We start from the raw sequence: 16,979 nt of genomic DNA, 5'->3' as shown, positions 1-16,979 counted from the left end.
CTTTTTCATCACAGGCCTCACAAACGGGAGGTAATACGTCAGGTGGTTCTTCCTGTCAGCAGCTATTTGGTAATTCAGTCCAGCGAAACAAACACTTATTTTGTGGTCAAATCCAGCCGCCTTTGTTCTCTGTCCACTTATCGCGAATGTAGTTACGGAGTCTCTGTTAAGGGCGCATTTCTTGACAAAACCATGCAGCATCTTCAGCCCGTCGGTTTCACAGAACTGGATTCTCTCGTAAGACGGACGCTGGTGTCTTTTCCTGGAATCGCTACAGCTTGCCAGATGTGAGCCATCGGTTCCAGAGACAATTGCTTTCTGTAACCTCTAGATTTTGCCTTTGTCAGTGAGTTGGGCACAGAAATTTCTGTGCCAAACGGCTGATACTGTCTGTTCTGAATGAAGGATGGATTCGGTTCTGTCAGTGATCTCTCTGCATTTGACATCATGCAGTTTCTTTCTATTGGCTGTTGCTTCCTTCTACGTAATCCTGGTTCATCTGCTTCACACACATCTTCTTTACCTGATTCCTGACAAATAATGCAGTGACTGTAGGAAACTGGTGTGGATCTCTTGAGATTTACTGCCTGCTCCATGGTTTACCTACAATTGGACCCAAAACGGGTGTCATAAATCACCACCTAAAATTACTGTTGCTCTATTTGTAAAAAATACCATCCCCACCACTTCTCTGTTAATTCTAGTCTAACTACAAAGCCTCGTGTGCAATAAAACAAATGCTAAGCATGCAAGAAAACGAGAAAATGATTTTACATATTACAGGAAAAATAACTTCCGTGTCATGATTAATGTAGTTTGAATGTTGTGAAAGGTGGGTGACTAAATGCTATGAAACGTTCTCATTTCTGTTCTGAATGGGCTGAAAAGGAGTGACACCGACACTTCGATTTTGCTGACAGGTTCATGCGCGCGCAATTGACAAATCAAACATTTCTGGTGAGTTTTGGTAGCCAGACGTATATGCAAGTTTGTGGGTTTAAACACCAAAAATTCATCTTGGTAACAGCCATGTTCAAAATCAGAAGCTTCAAATGACATTAGAAAAAGTTACTTCCAAACTTTTGACAAAAACAGCTTCTGGACCCCTTGATCACATGCACCCCATATTCACACCCTACACACTACTGTAATAATCTAGCCCCTTACAGAAGATCGATTCTGAGATTTCTGTCTGGTCTATTAGTGGTTAAAGGTGTTCAGATGACGTTTGGATCTCCAGCATAGGCCGAACTGAACTGATGAGCCAAAGAGGCTGAAATGCACGTCTTGTGCAGCAAGACGGGAGCTCTCTTGCAAACCAGCGAGTCTGCTGTGTCTGCAGTGGGGTGGCTCACGGTGACATGCCGGGGCCGTTGAACTTGAATAGCACTCACACACTAGGCGTTTGAGCCTGGCCCTGTGCGATGTTCAGAGAATGTGCAGCTGTGCGCGTTACTTGTATTCTACAGGTCGCCTTCGGGAGACCTGGCCCTTTAACCCAAGTTCCTGGAGTAAAGGGTGATATTTCAGCATGCTTCAGACCCTGCTTCTACTTCGCAAGCACTGACAAAGAAAGCCCCCTGGAGCCAAGAGAGAGAAGATGGAAGACTCAAGGAAGATGTCTGGTCAGCGCATCTCAACAAAGATATAGTAGAATTGGAAAAGGTACAGAGAAGGGCACTGAAAACGATGAGGGGGATGGAACAGCTTCCATATGAAGAGATTAAAAAGACTGGGACTGTTCCGCCTAGAGAAGAGACAACTGAGGGGGGACATGATTGAGGTCTATAAAACATGAATGAATAGGGAAGTGTTATTTATCCCTTCGCAGATCACAAGAACCAGGAGTCACCCGATGAAATGACTAGGCAGCAGGTTTGAAACAAGCAAAAGGCAGTCCTTCTTCACCCAGCGCACAATCAACCTGTGGAACTCATCGCCAGGGGTTGGTCTAGGTAAGTAAGTGAAACAGCCCTTAGGTGAACTTACCTCATGTAAGATGGGAAGGGCCTAAGTGTATTTAACGGGTCACATATAAACAATATCCCTGTTGGCCATGTGGTTGCTAAGCCCTTTGATAACCTTTTCGGGCAGGAGTGCAAGGGAGGCCTTCTTGGTGCGCTAAAGATCCCGTTCTTGCGTTTGTGGGATGTCCCTGGTTGGGTACAGACACAGGAAGCACCATCAGGGCAAGCCAGGGAAGCCCCTGTCAAATGATGAGGTTAGGAGCTTTGCTGTTGCCAGCAGGCAGAGAAACACATTACAGGCTCCAGCGGGGAGTGGGGGTGTCGCCTCTGGTCACGGCTATCAGTACCTAACGAACCGGAGGGGAGGAGGGTGACGGACGTCGGGCGTCGCTCTGGGTGCCAAAGAATGGTTTGAAACTTCAGGCTTGGCGTGCCAGCAGCCGTCGCGCTGTGGCCGCGCTACGGATCCGTGGGCTTGTGCCCCCACATTGGCAACTGGGGTGGGGCAGCCGGGGCCAAAACCAGCCTGGGCCTTGGATCTGAACTGGGAGCGAGCCCAGGGTTTTGTCTCCTACAAACTCTGCCCAAGCAGGACAGAGCCCAGGAGTCCTGGCTCCCAGCCCCCACTCTCACCACTAGACCTCCCAGCCAGGGAGAGAACCCAGCAGTCCTGGCTCCCAGCCCCCGCTCTAACCACTAGACCTCCCAGCCAGGGAGAGAACCCAGGAGTCCTGGCTCCCAGCTTGGTCCAGCTGAGCTGACCTCTAACCCCTCTTGTGTTGTCAGCCTTGACCCTCACCTCAGGGCATGCTGGGAGTTGTAGTCCCCACCCCACTAGCCAAAAGCCAGCCCCACCCGGGATCCACACCCGGCCCATCCTGAGCCTCGCACTTGTAGGGGCCAAGGAGTCCCGACATCCCCTCCCCCATTGACAGGGACTACAGCTCCCAGCATGCACTGCGTCAAAATGGCCGCCGACCTCGTGTCCTAAAAGGCGGACTACAGCTCCCGGTATGCACCGCGGCCTGGTGGCCGCCCACCCTATTGTATTGTGCAGGACTCTACCTCCCAGCATGCACCGCGGGAGGGGAGGCCAAAAAAAAATGGCCGCCCCGCGGAGCCGATTCCCACCGGGACTACAACTCCCGGCGTGCAGCGGGGCCGGCGCATGCGCTGAGCTGGGCTCGGGAACGGGAAGTCGGGTGAGTGTTTGGCTGGCGGGGGTACCCGGGGCTCCCCCCTGGGCCCGGTGGGGGGAGGGGCGCGCGGGGTTCCCAGGCTGACCCCCTTTGCTCCTCCCCCAGCTGCCGTAGGGCCGGGGCGGCGCCGGGATGAACCTGGAGCGGGTCCCCAACGAGGAGAAGCTCAACCTGTGCCGGAAATACTACCTGGGTGAGCGGGGGGGCCGGGCCGGGCCGGGCCGGGGGGGCCACGTGGAAGGGTTGTTGGGGGGCGGGGCAGAGGGACGCAGCAGGCGGGGGGGCAGAGCGGCAGGGGGTCTGGGGGGCAGGGGACCGGGGTGCCTGGGGAGGGGGGGCAGAGGGAAGGGGGTCAGGGGGCTGGGGGGCCTGGGGTAGGGCGGGAGGGGGGGGTCAACTCCCCTCCCCCCACCCCCCGAGCCGGACCCCTCTTTGCTGCCCTGCCCCAGGCGGCTTCGCCCTCCTGCCCTTCCTCTGGCTGGTCAACGTGCTGTGGTTCTGCCGCGAGGCCTTCCTGGCGCCTGCCTACACCGAGCAGCCGCAGATCAAGAGCTGTGAGTGGGGGGCGCTGCGTGGGGGGCTGGGCTAGGTATGGGGCAGAGGGGGCGCCGGGGATGGCTCTGGGGCGGGTGCTAGGGGGCAGGTCCCAGGGCGTGGCCTAGAGGCAGGGAGGGGGTAGTGGGGGTGGGGCAAGGGGGCAGGGCCTGGGGCATGGAGGGCGGTGCCAGGGGTTGGTGCAGTAGGTTGGGAACTGACCGAGGGGGCAGCCCATGGGGCTGTGCTAGGGGGCAGGGGCATGGCAGGTAGTCCCTTTGGGGGAGCAGATGGGGGCATTGGGGAGGGGCCTGAAGCGTGGCAGCTTGGTGGGGGGCAGGAGCGGACATTGGGGGTGCAGCTAGGGGGCAGGGCCTAGGGCATGGAAGGCAATGCACAGGGAACTGGGAGAGGGTATTGGGAGCTGAGCTGGGGGGCAGGGCCCCGGGAGGTGGGTGGCCGGGGGCATGCGGGCAGGCCCGGAGAAGAAGGGAGAGGACAAGGCCCGGGCATGACGGGCACCACCCTGAGCCCCCCTGTCCTTTTCAGATGTCCAGCGCTCGGCTCTGGGGCTGCTGTTCTGGGTGGTTGTGCTGACCACGTGGATCACCATCTACCAGACGCACCGGGCCCGGTGGGGCGAGCTGGGTGACTACCTGTCCTTCACCATCCCCCTGGGCATCCCCTGATGATGCTTGTCGTGCTCAGAGGGCAGCCAGGGGGCACCCTCCAGCTGGGACCAGCAGGGGTCATGTCCCTGCCCCTCCTGCCGAAGCTGCTGTTCCCAGCCAGCTGGCCGGGGCGCCTGCCCTACATGTACCTGGTTTTGCCCCGTGATCCAGCTGGGCTGTGCCCTCCACTCCCGGAGAATGAATAAAGCCGAGGCCCTTTTCACCCTGTCCCGCTGTCTCTGTGGCTGCCGGGGGCGGGGGTCAGAGATTGGGGGGTAAATTCCTGCGGGAGAAGTTGGCACCTATCTAGGTCCAGAAAGGCGGTGGGCGCTGGGGACGGACAAGGACGCTGCAGTGATTCAGGCTGCCTACGAGGGCTGAGGGGGGAGGGTATTGTGACAAAGCGGGGCACCTCCACCCCGCAGGTCTCGGCTCCTACCTTTCCTGGGGGACGGGTGGATTCACTGCAGGGGTGGAGAGCCAAGAAGCACGAAGGCCGCTGTACTGGGTGCGACACAGCTTCGCCTGGGTGAGAACCAGAGCCACGGCTGGGCCTTTCTGGAGCGGGGGTAGGGGTGCTGGGATGCAGCCACCTCTGGGGGGGTGGGCGGCCAAGGAGCAGCCGCACATAATGCCGCACCGGTACGGCTCTCCCAGGGGTGAGATGCAGCCACCTCTAGGGCAGGGCAGCCGGGGGAGCAGCCGCACAGCGACGCTCCAAAGGGAGCCGAGCACTTTCCATACAATTTAAACTGCAGGGGCCAGGAAGGAGCCTTGGCCTCGCCCGTGATGATGAGGGATCGTCCCTCCACCATCAAGCCTCATGAAAAGCAGCGCAACGCAGGCGGGGGCCATGTGGGGGTACAGCACCTTCCACCCCTCCTCGGGCCACCCCCTGCCAAGCCCCTCGCAGCACAGCACCCCTTGCTGAGAAGGAGGGCACGGCTGTGAGGACAATGACGAGCAGCAGCGCTCTGGAGGCCGGGCGCTGTGCCGAAGGCCCTGGACCATCTGAGCGTGGAGTGGCATTCACAAAACTGGCCTGTGTTCGCCGGCAGGGCTCCACCCACGTACCTGGATGCTGCTTCCTGGACTCGAGGCTGGCACGAGTGATCAGCAGGGCTGTAAACTAGGAGAGGAAAGCGGCAGACACTTGTCATCTCCGCACCTGGTTTTGAGAAGCAGGAGGAAGATGATTATTTAGGGCACCTGGGAGCCCTGGGCCTGGAGCTGGGGAGGGGCCCAACTACAGAACAAGGAGAGAGTGAGGGTAGGGGCATGGACGGGAAACGAGTGGGCGGGGAGAAACAAGGGAGACATTCGCACATGAATGCCAAGCTGCAGCCTGGGTGCCAGAAAGGAACTGGAAGTTCGGGAGCGGGACTGACGCTGGGTATCACAGGTGGACGGGCAAGGGTTACATTATCATGGGTAAATGTGGGTTTCTCTGCACACAGCCCAAATGTCTCCATCCATGACAAGTGACATTTACAGCCTGGCAACGTAAGGAAAACAGGGCTTGAGAAATGGTTTGACTTGGATTTCAGGTGATTTACTTGGTCTTTTGCCATGGGATGTTGCCCAGCGGGGTTTTAGCAGGTATAAAACTTCAGCTTTTTGCATCTTGCTGTCACTGTCATTAAACGATGGTCTGACTCCCTCCCCGTCGTGTGACTTCCCTCCAATTTCCTGCAACGGTGACAATTTAACTCCGTAAAAATGGGGAGGGCTTAAACCCCCTAATTGTATCCAACTGAAAATTTAAGATATAAAATTCTTTTCAAATGTTTAAAAATAAACATTATCTGTCAAAACGATTGGAAATAAAAATTGGATTTGGCCAGGCCTGATTCTAGGGACAGCAGAAATCGGGGGGCCTGGCAATCATGATGGGAACAGGGATGTTGAAGGGAACGCACTGTTCAGAAACAATGGAAATAAAGGTAGAGTTGGGGGGGGGAGCCTGACAGGATTGGCAGGATTTTATTTTTACTTAATAGTTTTGATGGAGAACATCAGTTGCTTTTTAAGCTTTTAATTTAGATTTTTATTGATTTACATTTTCACAGTTGCATGAAATTAGGGGATTTAAGCATTTTATTTATCATAGAAGATGAGGGTTGGAAGGGATGTCAGGAGGTGTCTAGTCCAACCCCCTGCTCAAAGCAGGACCAACCCCTACTAAATCATCCTAGCCAGGGCTTTGTCAAGCCGCAGCTTAAAAACCTCTAAAGACGGAGATTCCACCACCTCCTAGAGAACCCATTGTACCTCTTTTGACTATTGAGGGCCTCGTCCGTTTGTAACAGTCTTATTCAACTGTCTAAGGCACTAGACTTTGGCAGCATTTTCCTTACTTGGCCTGCCTGTAAATTTTGATCGTCAGGGGTGGAAATATTTTTCCGTCGGGGGGTGTAGAGTGAAACTCACGTTTACCGATAAAAATCTAATCCTTCCAAGCCTTGTTGTACGGTACTGATGGGGCAGGCTGCAGAGGAATCAGAAATGATAGTATGGATAAACCAGAAGTGGTGTGGGGCAGAAATCGCCTTGGGGAAGAATTGCAACAGAGGGCCTACGGAGGTAGTATCAGGACTCTGCTTTAGGCCCCCCTAGCAGCATCAGATATTTATGCGGAGTGAGATCTCTCGTATTATTAGAGAGAAATACTTCAGTGACGTCATTAGGGGCGACTCCGATGTCCTCCATGCAGCTTGGCAAATAAATAAAGAGAAGTGCAAAGTACTTCGCCTAGGGAGGAAAAATCACAGCTACAACCCAGGGGATGAGTGGTGAGGGGGTGGGGCTGTGGAACAGGATCTGGGGCTGACGAGGTGATCACAAACTGAAAATGGGTCGACAGTGAGGTGCAGCTGTGAAAATGGCTAATGCTGTTCTGGAGCGTGTTAAAGGGTGTCTTGTGTGCAAGAGACAGGAGGTCGTTGTCCCGCTCTGCTCGGCACCGGTGTGGCCGAGGCGGGAATACAATGTCCAGTTCTGGGGGCCGCACTTTAGGAAAGATGGGGACAAACTGCAGAGGGTCCGGAGGAGAACAACAAAAGCGATCAGAGGTTTAGAAACCCAGCCCTGCGAGGCTATGTTTCAGGCTGTTAGAAAGAGGACAGGGATCAGTTGTTCTCCGTGTCCAGCAAGGGAGATTGAGGTTAGATACTAGGAAATACTTGCTCACTCTCAGGGGAGTTCAGCTCTGACCAGGCGTCCAAGGGAGGTCGTGGGATCCGGTCCCTGGAGGGTTTTAAGACCAGGTTGGACAAACTCCTGTCAGAGCTGGTCTAGGGTTATTTGGCTTTGTGTCTGTGTCGGGGGCTGGACTGGCTGCCCTCTCCCCGTCCCTTCCAGTCCCACATTTCTATGGCTTGCAGGCGCAGGGTGATGAATAAAAGCCCAGGTTTTCCCAGATGTGGCAGCCATCAGGTTTCTTCAGCAAATAGCCCCTGATGGCGAGATCCACAAAGGGACCCAGGCACCGAAGTCCTGCAGGCAGGATCAGTGATCCCCAAAATTCCCGATGCCCAAATTCTGATACCGCTGAGGTGCTAGGAGACGAGCTCTGGGGTTCACAAACCAGCTGTTCCCGAACTGTCTTGGCCGTGTGGGCCTGAGCCATGTGCAGAGAACACCAGCCCCCAGAAAAGAGGAGCTGGGGGGTGCGTACGTGACTGCTCTGCCTGATTTGGAGCTGGGCTTAAAACCCATCTTCCCCCTCCCGGGAGAACCCCTAATCTTCCAGGCTGATTCTCTCCTGTTCCCCGTTGGATAACGACCGACTGAGCAATGGGGCCGGAGCGAGACGGGGCCTCTGTGACTAGGCACAGACGGAGCAGGGGTTTCTCGGTAAGCGTTGATGGCGCAGGACGCACGCAAACCTGCCCGGCGAGATCTGCCTCGCTTGTCAGCGCCGTGCACAGAGAGGCAAAGTCAGAAAACGGCGGCTGGGGAGCTGCGTCCAGGGGGACTGCAGGTCCTTTCCTGGGTCTGTTTGGACGTGGGGCGCGGACAATTTGTGTTTAACACTTGAAAGGGCTTTAGCCTTTTGAACCTCAACAGGTCCTGACGCCCCCCATCCTCCCCCAATTTCCACCCACTGTCAAAATATCCTTTTATGCCCCGTGAGAAGGAAGAGGCTTAAAACTCCACGTCGCTCTTCTCGGGAACTGATGACAAATCCAAACGGCGTTCTGCCGGGCCTGGCTCCGTCCCAGGAGAAGCCACCGCTCTGGATTAGGGAGCGCGGGGCAGGTGAGGGGATTAGGGAGCTTTCCTACTGCCCAAACCAGCGTCCCTGGAGCGGCTGGCTCCGAAGGGGTGGGGAGGGTCTCACGCGAGCCGTTGGTGGAAAGAGGCTGAGTCGCCCCCGGGGCAGCGTGGCAGGCTGGCAAACAGGTGCCTCCTTCCGCCAGGGAGTTGCCCTGACTCCGAGCAGGGCGGGGTGTCGTGCCCCTGGCTCCGGCTGGTGTCTGATTTCTTTAATCTCTTCGTTAATGAGCTTGGCGCAGCAAGAGTGGGTGAAACCTGCTGATGCTACGTGGGAGGCTGGCGGGGGGGTGGCGGTATCTCATCGACAGAGAGCAGGATCAGCGCTGCGTGACCTTGCCCGTGGCAGGGGCAGAAAAGGGATGTGGGGCTGCCGGTGGGGATTGACAGGGGCTCGGCAGTGGAGTGGGACGGGGACGGGTTCGCGCCGCTGGCCCAGTAGCGGCTCCCAGCTCAGCTGGACGGGTGCAGCTCGGGCCCCCACCCCCCCGTTCCAGACAGGTGGATTCATGCTGGGGTTGAGCGCGGGGGAGCCTGGACAGCCGGGACGTATTCGGCCGGGCACAACGCAGGCTGAGAAGGGCTGCCTTGTCCACCTGCCCCCACTGGGCCGCAAGCCAGGAGAGCAGCCGTGGTGGGGGGCCTGGTGAGTGTGCCCGGGGGACAGGACCCCATGGGTCCACCCCCCACCTCCATGCGGCTCAGGGCAGCCATCCCCTCCCCCACCCAGGAACTTGCCCAAGTCAGAGCCATGCTAGCCCTGACCCCCAGCCTCTGGGGGGAGGGCTGGGGCTGAGCCCCGACCCCCAGCAGTCACAGGAGTGGGGAGGTTGCAACGGGGGGGGGGGAGAACAATTTAGGGTCAAGGGTAAGTACTACATTTCCCAGGGTGCATTGTGGGTACGAGGACAACAGCTCCCACCTGCTTTTCATATTTGGCGGGGGGGGGCGAACGGTTACTGTGGGAGAGCAGCTCCCATGAGCCCTTGCACCTGCAGAACTGCCACCCCTGTGGATCCCCCCAGCACCCCTCCCCCATAGCTCCCCTGCCTGGGGTTTTGGGGGGTCTCCCCTCCATCCACCAACCAGGCCCAGCCTCGCGTAGCATCCCCAGGCTGCCAGCCTGGGCCCCCAGCTCCCAGCCTGGGTCAGAGCTGGAGCCTGGGGGGCGGGGGGCGCAGACACACAGGTGCACTCACAAGCAAATACCCGGGCCAGGTGTGTGCCCCCAAAACAGATGCACAAGCAAACACACACACACCCTGCCACGGCACACGTGACCATTCCCACACCCATGCCCCCGATGGCACCTCCCCCCGACAACACACACACACACAGGTGTCCATGCGCACACGCCTGTGCCTGCACACACTCCCTGACAGTGCACACACGCGCCCATGAAAGCACACACACGCCCTTCCCCTGTGCACACATATGCCCATGACCCGCCCCCCCCCAGGCGCGCACACGCACAGGATGATGGAGCCGGTGGCAGTCGTCAATTTCCACTCATCTATTTTGGGCGTTAATTATCTGGCTGCCCAGCCTTGGATTGGCCTCCCCAGTGCCCCCGCCCCCCTCCCCCCGCCCTTCCCAGCCACCGGCTTGGACCCAGCCACAGGGGCTCGGGATTCAGCCTTCCTTCACCGCCCCCGGAGCTGGCAAAGACCCCCCACACCCAGCCACTGCCACTGCCCGCTGCTTCCTGCGTCTGCTGCAGGCCGGCCCAGCCGATGCCCAGCGTGGGCCGGGTACACGTGCCACAGCTGCTCTGCCAGACAGCAGCCGAGCTCACATCACCAGCAGCCGGCGCTGAGTCACAGGCGTTAAGTGACCCACTGCTCCCCCCAAAGCCCCGTCCAGAAGGGAGGAACAGCCCCCAGGGCTGTGGAGGTCCCGTATTGTAACGGGGGACTCAGGAACAGCGGGGCAACAGGCCCCCCCGGCAGGGTCATTCAGCAGTGGGGCGGCAATAGAACCCAGGAGTCCTGGCTCCCAGCCCCCCTGCTCTAACCACTAGACCCTACTCCCCTCCCAGAGTCAGAACCCAGGAGTCCTGGCTCCCAGCCCCCCTGCTCTAACCACTAGACCCTACTCCCCTCCCAGAGTCAAGGATAGAACCCAGGTGGCCTGGTTCCCAGCCCCCTGCTCTAACTCCTAGGCCCCACTCCCTGCCTAGAGCTGGGGCTAGTACCTAACCTAAAGGACAATCCCCTGGCTCCAGGAGGATGTGGCAGTTGGGGGTTGGGGTGGGGTGTCTCTGGGGCAGACGGCGGCAGGACCCAGCCTGCTCTCCAGGCCCGGCTGCTCAGACAGGTCCCGGGCGTCAGGCTGGTGCTAATTACAGGGTCCCTCCAGCTCCTGCGTTCAGAACAGGTGAGACAATGGCTTGGCCCTGACACATCAAAGTGAGAAAACGGTGTAATATCCTGCCTTGTCTCGCTGCTCCCTGCTCCAAAGACCTCCGCCCTACACAGCCCCACAGCTGGACCCTAGCTGCTCCACCTACAGGTGACAGCGTCTCAGCACCAGACATGCTGTCTCCCTGTGCGTTATGTGTGGCTGGTCCCCCGTTGCCCTGGCCTGGAGGTGGCTGCATCTCACTGCTGGGCAAGCTCTCCCCACAGGACGTTATGTGCGGCTGTTCCCCAGCTGCCCGGGACCAGAGGGGTGGCTCCATCTCAGCACCAGGTGAGCCATACCCATGTGGTGTTATGTGTGTTTGTTCCCCAGCTGCCCTGGCCCAGAGGTGGCTGCATTTTAGCACCAGGCAAGCAGTCCCCATATAGCTGTTTCCTGCCTGCTCCACCCTAGAGGTGTCTGTGTCTGAGCGTCAGGAGAGCCCTTGCTCCGGGGGCGTTAAACCCCATGAGACTGACATGACAACATTTATTTTGTAAGTGAAACATCCCAGCCCGCAGGTCAATTTTTATGGCCCCGTGTCTGAGCTGCGTTAGTTCAGCTGCTTTGCATTAGAGAGATAAACACCCTTTCTTTGCCAGAATGTACTGCTAGAAAGAGGAAACCAGGACACCTGGGTTCTAGCCCCAGCTCTGGGAAGGGAGTGGTGTCTAGTGGTTAGAGCGGGGGGGGGGGCGCGCCTGGGAGCCAGGACTTCTGGGTGACACCCACCGTGCCCATGGCCGGAGAATGAGGCTGCAGGATGGATGGGCAGGGCAGAGCTTCGCTGGTTATTGCTGCTTCTGCTGCGGGACTGGCTGCGGTGGGGGAAGGCAAAACCGCCCAGGCCTGGGGGCGCCAGAGGCTGCGCTGGGGGGTCCCGCTCTCCAGCTGGGACAGGAGTTGGCATTTTCAGTTCTCTTGTCACTTGTGTGTGTGGCTGGGTTTTGTGTGTGCGTGTCTGGCTGTGAGCACGTTTGCGGCTGTTGTGGGGCTCGGCCTGTGGCTGCTCGGTGTGTCTCTCTCATTGTGTTAGTGGCTGTGGGTGTGGTTGCGGCTGCGTGTGTCTGGCTGTGTGTGTGGTTGCAGCTGTTGTGGGGCTCAGGCTGTGGCTGGGTCAATGTTTGGGGTGTCTCTAGCCGTGTCCGGGGCTGCGAGCCGGTGGGCCGGTGTCTCGTGTCCGGCTGTGGCTGTGTAGCTGTGTTTCGTTTTGCCAGCAGGCACCATGCCGGGGGCGCTGGGCAGCGTGCAGGATTCGGCGGCGGTGCGCCCCGGCGCGGGGTGTTGTGTCCACCGTTGCTGGGCTGTGCCCTCCAGGGGAGCCTGCGGAGAACATTGCGCACATCACCGGGCAAGTGTTCGCCTCTCTCAAATACAACACAATCAACGCACAACTTGCCTGCCGGGCTCAGACCCACAACGCTCGTAACACAGAGCCCACCAGCTGGGCAGAGACCAGCCCAGGGCCAACCAGAGGGGAAAGGCCCTGTGCCCCATTCCCTGCCCCCCTGAACCAGTCAGTCCCCCCCCCACACACACACCCACACACGTCTCTCGCTATGCGTAGCAGGTGCGCACTTTAGCCACAGTCCCTTGGCGGATGCCTGACACATGGACTCATTCCTGAGATAGGAACATGAGCGCATTTGGCCTCAGGCTTTGGGCACCGAATCTCGCTGGGTGGTACCTGGGACAGAAAGCCTTAAAGGGACACCCCCCACCCCGCTCTAACCACTAGACCCTACTCCCTTCCCAGAGTCGGGGGTACAGCCCAGGCGTCCTGGCTCCCAGCCACACCCCCCTCCCCTCCCGGCTCTAACCACTTCACACAGTGTTTTTGCTTCTTCAAGCCAGCTTGGGATGCTGCTGCGAGCTTCCCCCCAGCAGTGTCCAGCCAAGGCAGACTCACTGCTGCGAGCTTCCCCCCAGCAGTGTCCAGCCAAGGCAGACTCACTGCTGCGAGCTTCCCCCCAGCAGTGTCCAGCCAAGGCAGACTCACTGCTGCGAGCTTCCCTGCAGCGGTGCCCAGATGGGTAGGACACAGCGCTGCGAGCTTCCCCGGGGCAGTGCCCAGCTGGGCAGGACTCCGGTGCTGACGGCTTCTCCGCAGCAGCGTCCGGCTGCACACGGCCCCGGCAGCACAACCTGCCGGCTGATGCTCCTTTGTTCTGTGTCCGTGGGTCCGGTCCGTCCCCAAATCACCCACGTGTCTGTGCCCGGCAGGCAGCTCCCTGTCCGAGCATGCCCAGCCCAGCCTGGCTCCATGTCTGGGGTGCAGCTCCCCATCTGGGAACAGGGGAGGATGGGAAACAAATGGGCCCATGTCTCCTGGTTGCCGGGGCACCCACCCCACCACTCTGTCTGTCCGTCCCTCCCAACCCTGTCCGGTATCCCACAGCCGTTCCCCTGCCCCTCCCCAGGATGCCCCATGCAACTGCGCCCCCGCTCCTGGGCCGTGGCACAACGACGTGTGGGGCGGGTGCTCCCAGGGCTGGGTGGAGGGGGCAGGGAGCCAGGGTCCCGTGGGGTATGGCATGGGGGGGGGGGAGGTAGAGCCATGGGAGCCAGGTCCTGGTGGGGTGGGAGGGTCACACTGGGGGAGAGGGGTAGGGTCAGTGTTCTGTCTGGCAGCTGGTCCCCCCCGAGGGGAGCTGTCATGGTGGGGGTGTGCACAGAGCAGCCCCTCCAGCAGGGGGCGGCAGGGACACACACACACACACACACACACACGAGTCTTACATCCCCAGCTACACAAGGAGGCACACACTGGTGGAGGGACAGTGAGAGTCACACACCAATCCCCACACACACACACACACACGCCCTGTGTTTGTGCGTCTCGGTTTCTCTGTTTGAACCTGTGTGTATCCCTCTGGGTCTCCCCATGTGTTTTGATGTGTGCACGTGTGGGGCTATGTGTCTGTCCGTCTGTCCCCCAGCTGAGCCCTGCTCTGTGTGTCTGTCTGTCTGTACTCACAGCTGCCCCACTGCCCAGGCCAGGAGGGCCCCCTGGATTCCCCCATGCGACCCAGGCCTGCGACCTGCTCCAGACCCTGAGCCGTGCAGCCCATCTCCGGCTGCCAGGGCTGGGGGGGGGTCTCCCACCCCGTCCGTCCGTCCGTGTCAGCGCGGGTCGGTCCGTCCGTCTGTGCTGGTCCCGCCCGGCCCCGCAGGCCTGGCTGACAGCCCAGCCCTCCCCTTGGCCCAGTGCCCGGCCGTCCCTCCTCGCCCAGGCTTCTAGCGCCTTCCACGCCCGTGGGATATAAAGCCCCAGACGCGGGGCGGGTGCAGACGGACACCCCAACCCGGCTGCCATGGATGTCACCATCCAGCACCCCTGGCTGCGCCGGCCCCTGGGCCCCGGCTTCGGCCCCTTACTTGCCAACCGCCTCTTTGACCAGCGCTTCGGCGAGGGGCTGCTGGAGAGCGACCTGGCGGCCGCCTACCCCACGGGCCTTGGGGCCTTCGGCCGGCCCCCCAGCGTGACCCTGCCCGACACCGGCATCTCCGAGGTGGGTCAGGGGCTGGAGTCCCTTTGCTGCTCCTAATCTCTGCTTCACCCTCGCTGCTCCCCATCCCTGCGCCCCCCAATCCCTGCATCACCATCGCTGCACCCCAAAAATCCTGCAACAGCCTCGCGGCTCCCATCCCAGTCCCCACCCAAGCCCCTGCATCACCCTCTGCACCCCCAAATCCTTGCACCGTGCACCCCTTCGCTCTGCCAGCCCCTGCATGCTTCATCGTTCTTGCTACCCCCAGCCCCTGTACCCCCAAATCCCTGCAGCACCCTTGCTGCCCCCGAATCCCTGCACCACCTTTGTGGCACCCCAAAATCCATGCCTCATCCTCCCTGCATGCCCAGTTCCCTGCCCCCCTCGGCCCCTCAAATCCCTGCCCCCACACAGCCCTGCCCCACCCTTACTGTCCTCTCCCCCAAGATTCGGCCTGGCCTCCAACCTACCTGCCCAGCCACATCCAGGCCCCACCCACTGCTGGCCCCCCCCAATACAGAAATGTCCCTCACACTCTCAGCACCCCTAATTTCATGCGTAGCTCCCCACCCTGAACCCCAGTTCTGGACATGTCCCCTTAGCCATGCTGCACTCCATAATCCACACCCCTTCTGTCCCTCCCTGCACCCCCCATCCTCCAGACCCCTAAATCCAGGTGTTTCCTGCGCTCACTGCACCCGAGAGCCATGCACTAGCTTCCCTGCACCCCCAAATCCATGCACGGCCAGCACCCTCTCTGCACCCCCAAACTCTGCTCTGCTGTCCCCATCCCCCAAACACCAGAGATCCTCAGTCAGTGCTCGAGCCATGCTGAGAGTGGGGGGCTGCTGCACACAGGCGTATCGGGGTGCAGGTGCCCCCCACCCCTCTGGGCACCGGCGAGCAGGGGAGGGGGTGGCGAGGGAAGTGACGGCTGCCCTATTATGGTAACATTCCTGGGCCATGTGGTGCCTGCTGCCAGCTGGCCAGGCTGCCTGCCATGAGGAGGGTGGCGGTCTGGCCAGAGCCCCCTACCCTAGGCCCCCCCATCTGCACCCCCTTATTCCACCCTCCGTCAGGCTCTGTGCCCCTCACACCAGCATCCTCAGGGCTTGGCAGAGGCAGCACTCAACGGGAGGGGTGGGACCCCAGCGCTGCAAACTTCCCCACAGCAGTGCCCGGCCCTTGGTGCTGCGAGCTTCCCCCCACGGGTGCCCGGTCCCAGTCTCCAGCGCTGTGAGCTTCCCCCCGCAGTGCCAAGCCCCCGACACTGAGCTTCCCCTGCCCCCACCCCCGACTCTGCCTGTCCCAGCCCCCGGCGCTGTGAGCTTCCCCCCAGCAGTGCCCTCACCCTCTGCTCTGCTCCGGCAGGTGTCGCTGGACAAGGACCGATTCTCAGTGCTGCTGGACGTGAAGCATTTCTCGCCCGAGGAGCTGAGCGTTAAGGTGGTGGGCGACTACGTGGAGGTGCACGCCAAGCACGAGGAGCGCCCGGTACGGCCCCCCCGATCCTGGGGCATCTCCTCCAGCCCCCCCACTACCCTTCCCCCACTGCCTCTCCTCTCCTGGGCCCCCCAACATCCCTCTTGCTCTGCCCCCCACTGACCTCTCTCTCTCGCCCCCAGGACGAGCACGGCTACATCTCCCGCGAGTTCCACCGGCGCTACGGGATCCCCCGGGGCGTGGACCCCGCGACCATCACCTCGGCCCTCTCGCCCGACGGCATCCTCTCCATCACGGCGCCCACCAAGGCTGAGGGCAAGGCCCAGGAACGCTCCGTCCCCATCGCCCGCCAATCGAGCCCTGCTGTCACTGGGAAATAGGGGGAGGGCAAGGATCCGCCTCTACCCCCACCCCCTGCTGGAGCCAGGGACACCCCCCCATGTCCCATGGTGCATCACCCTCCCCCAGCCCTTTGGGACAGCAGAATTGCAGGGGGTCCCCCCTTCCAGGCCTGGGGGAGCAGAGATCTGGGAGTGTCCCAGGAGGAGCAGAGATGCAGGGGATCCCCCTTCCTGGCTTGGGAGAGCAAAGATATGGGGTGCCCTGGGGGAGCACAGATGCAGGGGATCCTCCTTCCAGGCCTAGGGGAGTAGAGATCTGGGGTGTCCCAGGGAGCAGAGATCTAGGGTTTGCTCCTGACCCCCCACAGCTGCTTTGCGGTGTCTTTTATTTTCTACGGCTGTTGCTGGTTCGATTCAGGCTCCTGCTCTGTATGAAGCTGGGAGCTCGGCCAATAAACGCCACTCGCCCGCTGGACCAGCACCTCCCTCTGATTATTTTTGGGGGCCATTTAGGGGGCAGGGTGGTATTTCAGCCTGGGGTGCTGCCTGGGAGGAGGGCAGGGGTTGGTGGGGGTGGAGTGGGCAGAGGGGTGCAGGGTGGGAGCTGTGCACGGGGGCTGGAGTGAACGTTTGGGGTTGTGTGATGGTGGGGGCAGGT

At 60.1% G+C, this 16,979-nt stretch overlaps 2 protein-coding genes across 2 annotated transcripts; both read left to right on the top strand.

Moving 5' to 3' along the window:
• Positions 1-3,039: 3,039 nt before the first annotated feature.
• On the top strand, positions 3,040-4,599 carry PSENEN (presenilin enhancer, gamma-secretase subunit). Its single transcript, XM_067542975.1, has 4 exons — positions 3,040-3,169; positions 3,272-3,359; positions 3,616-3,720; positions 4,250-4,599. The coding sequence occupies exons 2-4, from the start codon at positions 3,299-3,301 to the stop codon at positions 4,387-4,389; spliced, it is 306 nt and encodes a 101-aa protein (XP_067399076.1). The 5' UTR covers positions 3,040-3,169; positions 3,272-3,298; the 3' UTR covers positions 4,390-4,599.
• A 9,719-nt stretch (positions 4,600-14,318) lies between these two features.
• HSPB6 (heat shock protein family B (small) member 6) lies at positions 14,319-16,360 on the top strand. The gene is made up of 3 exons (XM_067542974.1): positions 14,319-14,558; positions 15,909-16,031; positions 16,163-16,360. Exons 1-3 carry the CDS (start codon positions 14,361-14,363, stop codon positions 16,358-16,360), a joined length of 519 nt encoding a protein of 172 aa, XP_067399075.1. The 5' UTR covers positions 14,319-14,360.
• Positions 16,361-16,979: the final 619 nt, after the last annotated feature.

The sequence above is a fragment of the Emydura macquarii genome, unplaced genomic scaffold, assembly GCF_026122565.2.
Source record: "Emydura macquarii macquarii isolate MOO-44397 ecotype Brisbane River unplaced genomic scaffold, CSIRO-AGI_Emac_v2 contig_746, whole genome shotgun sequence".
NCBI classification, from domain to species: domain Eukaryota; kingdom Metazoa; phylum Chordata; order Testudines; family Chelidae; genus Emydura; species Emydura macquarii.
The sequence above is the reverse complement of the archived record's forward strand: the minus strand, read 5'-3'. Positions and strand labels throughout refer to the sequence as shown.

Coding starts and splice junctions, on each gene's coding strand:
- PSENEN (XM_067542975.1), top strand. CDS start 3,299: ATGAACCTGGAGCGGGTCCCCAACGAGGAGAAGCTCAACCTGTGCCGG. Junction 3,360..3,615: donor GTGCCGGAAATACTACCTGG/GTGAGCGGGGGG, acceptor GCCCTGCCCCAG/GCGGCTTCGCCCTCCTGCCC. Junction 3,721..4,249: donor GCAGCCGCAGATCAAGAGCT/GTGAGTGGGGGG, acceptor TGTCCTTTTCAG/ATGTCCAGCGCTCGGCTCTG.
- HSPB6 (XM_067542974.1), top strand. CDS start 14,361: ATGGATGTCACCATCCAGCACCCCTGGCTGCGCCGGCCCCTGGGCCCC. Junction 14,559..15,908: donor CCGACACCGGCATCTCCGAG/GTGGGTCAGGGG, acceptor CTGCTCCGGCAG/GTGTCGCTGGACAAGGACCG. Junction 16,032..16,162: donor CCAAGCACGAGGAGCGCCCG/GTACGGCCCCCC, acceptor TCTCGCCCCCAG/GACGAGCACGGCTACATCTC.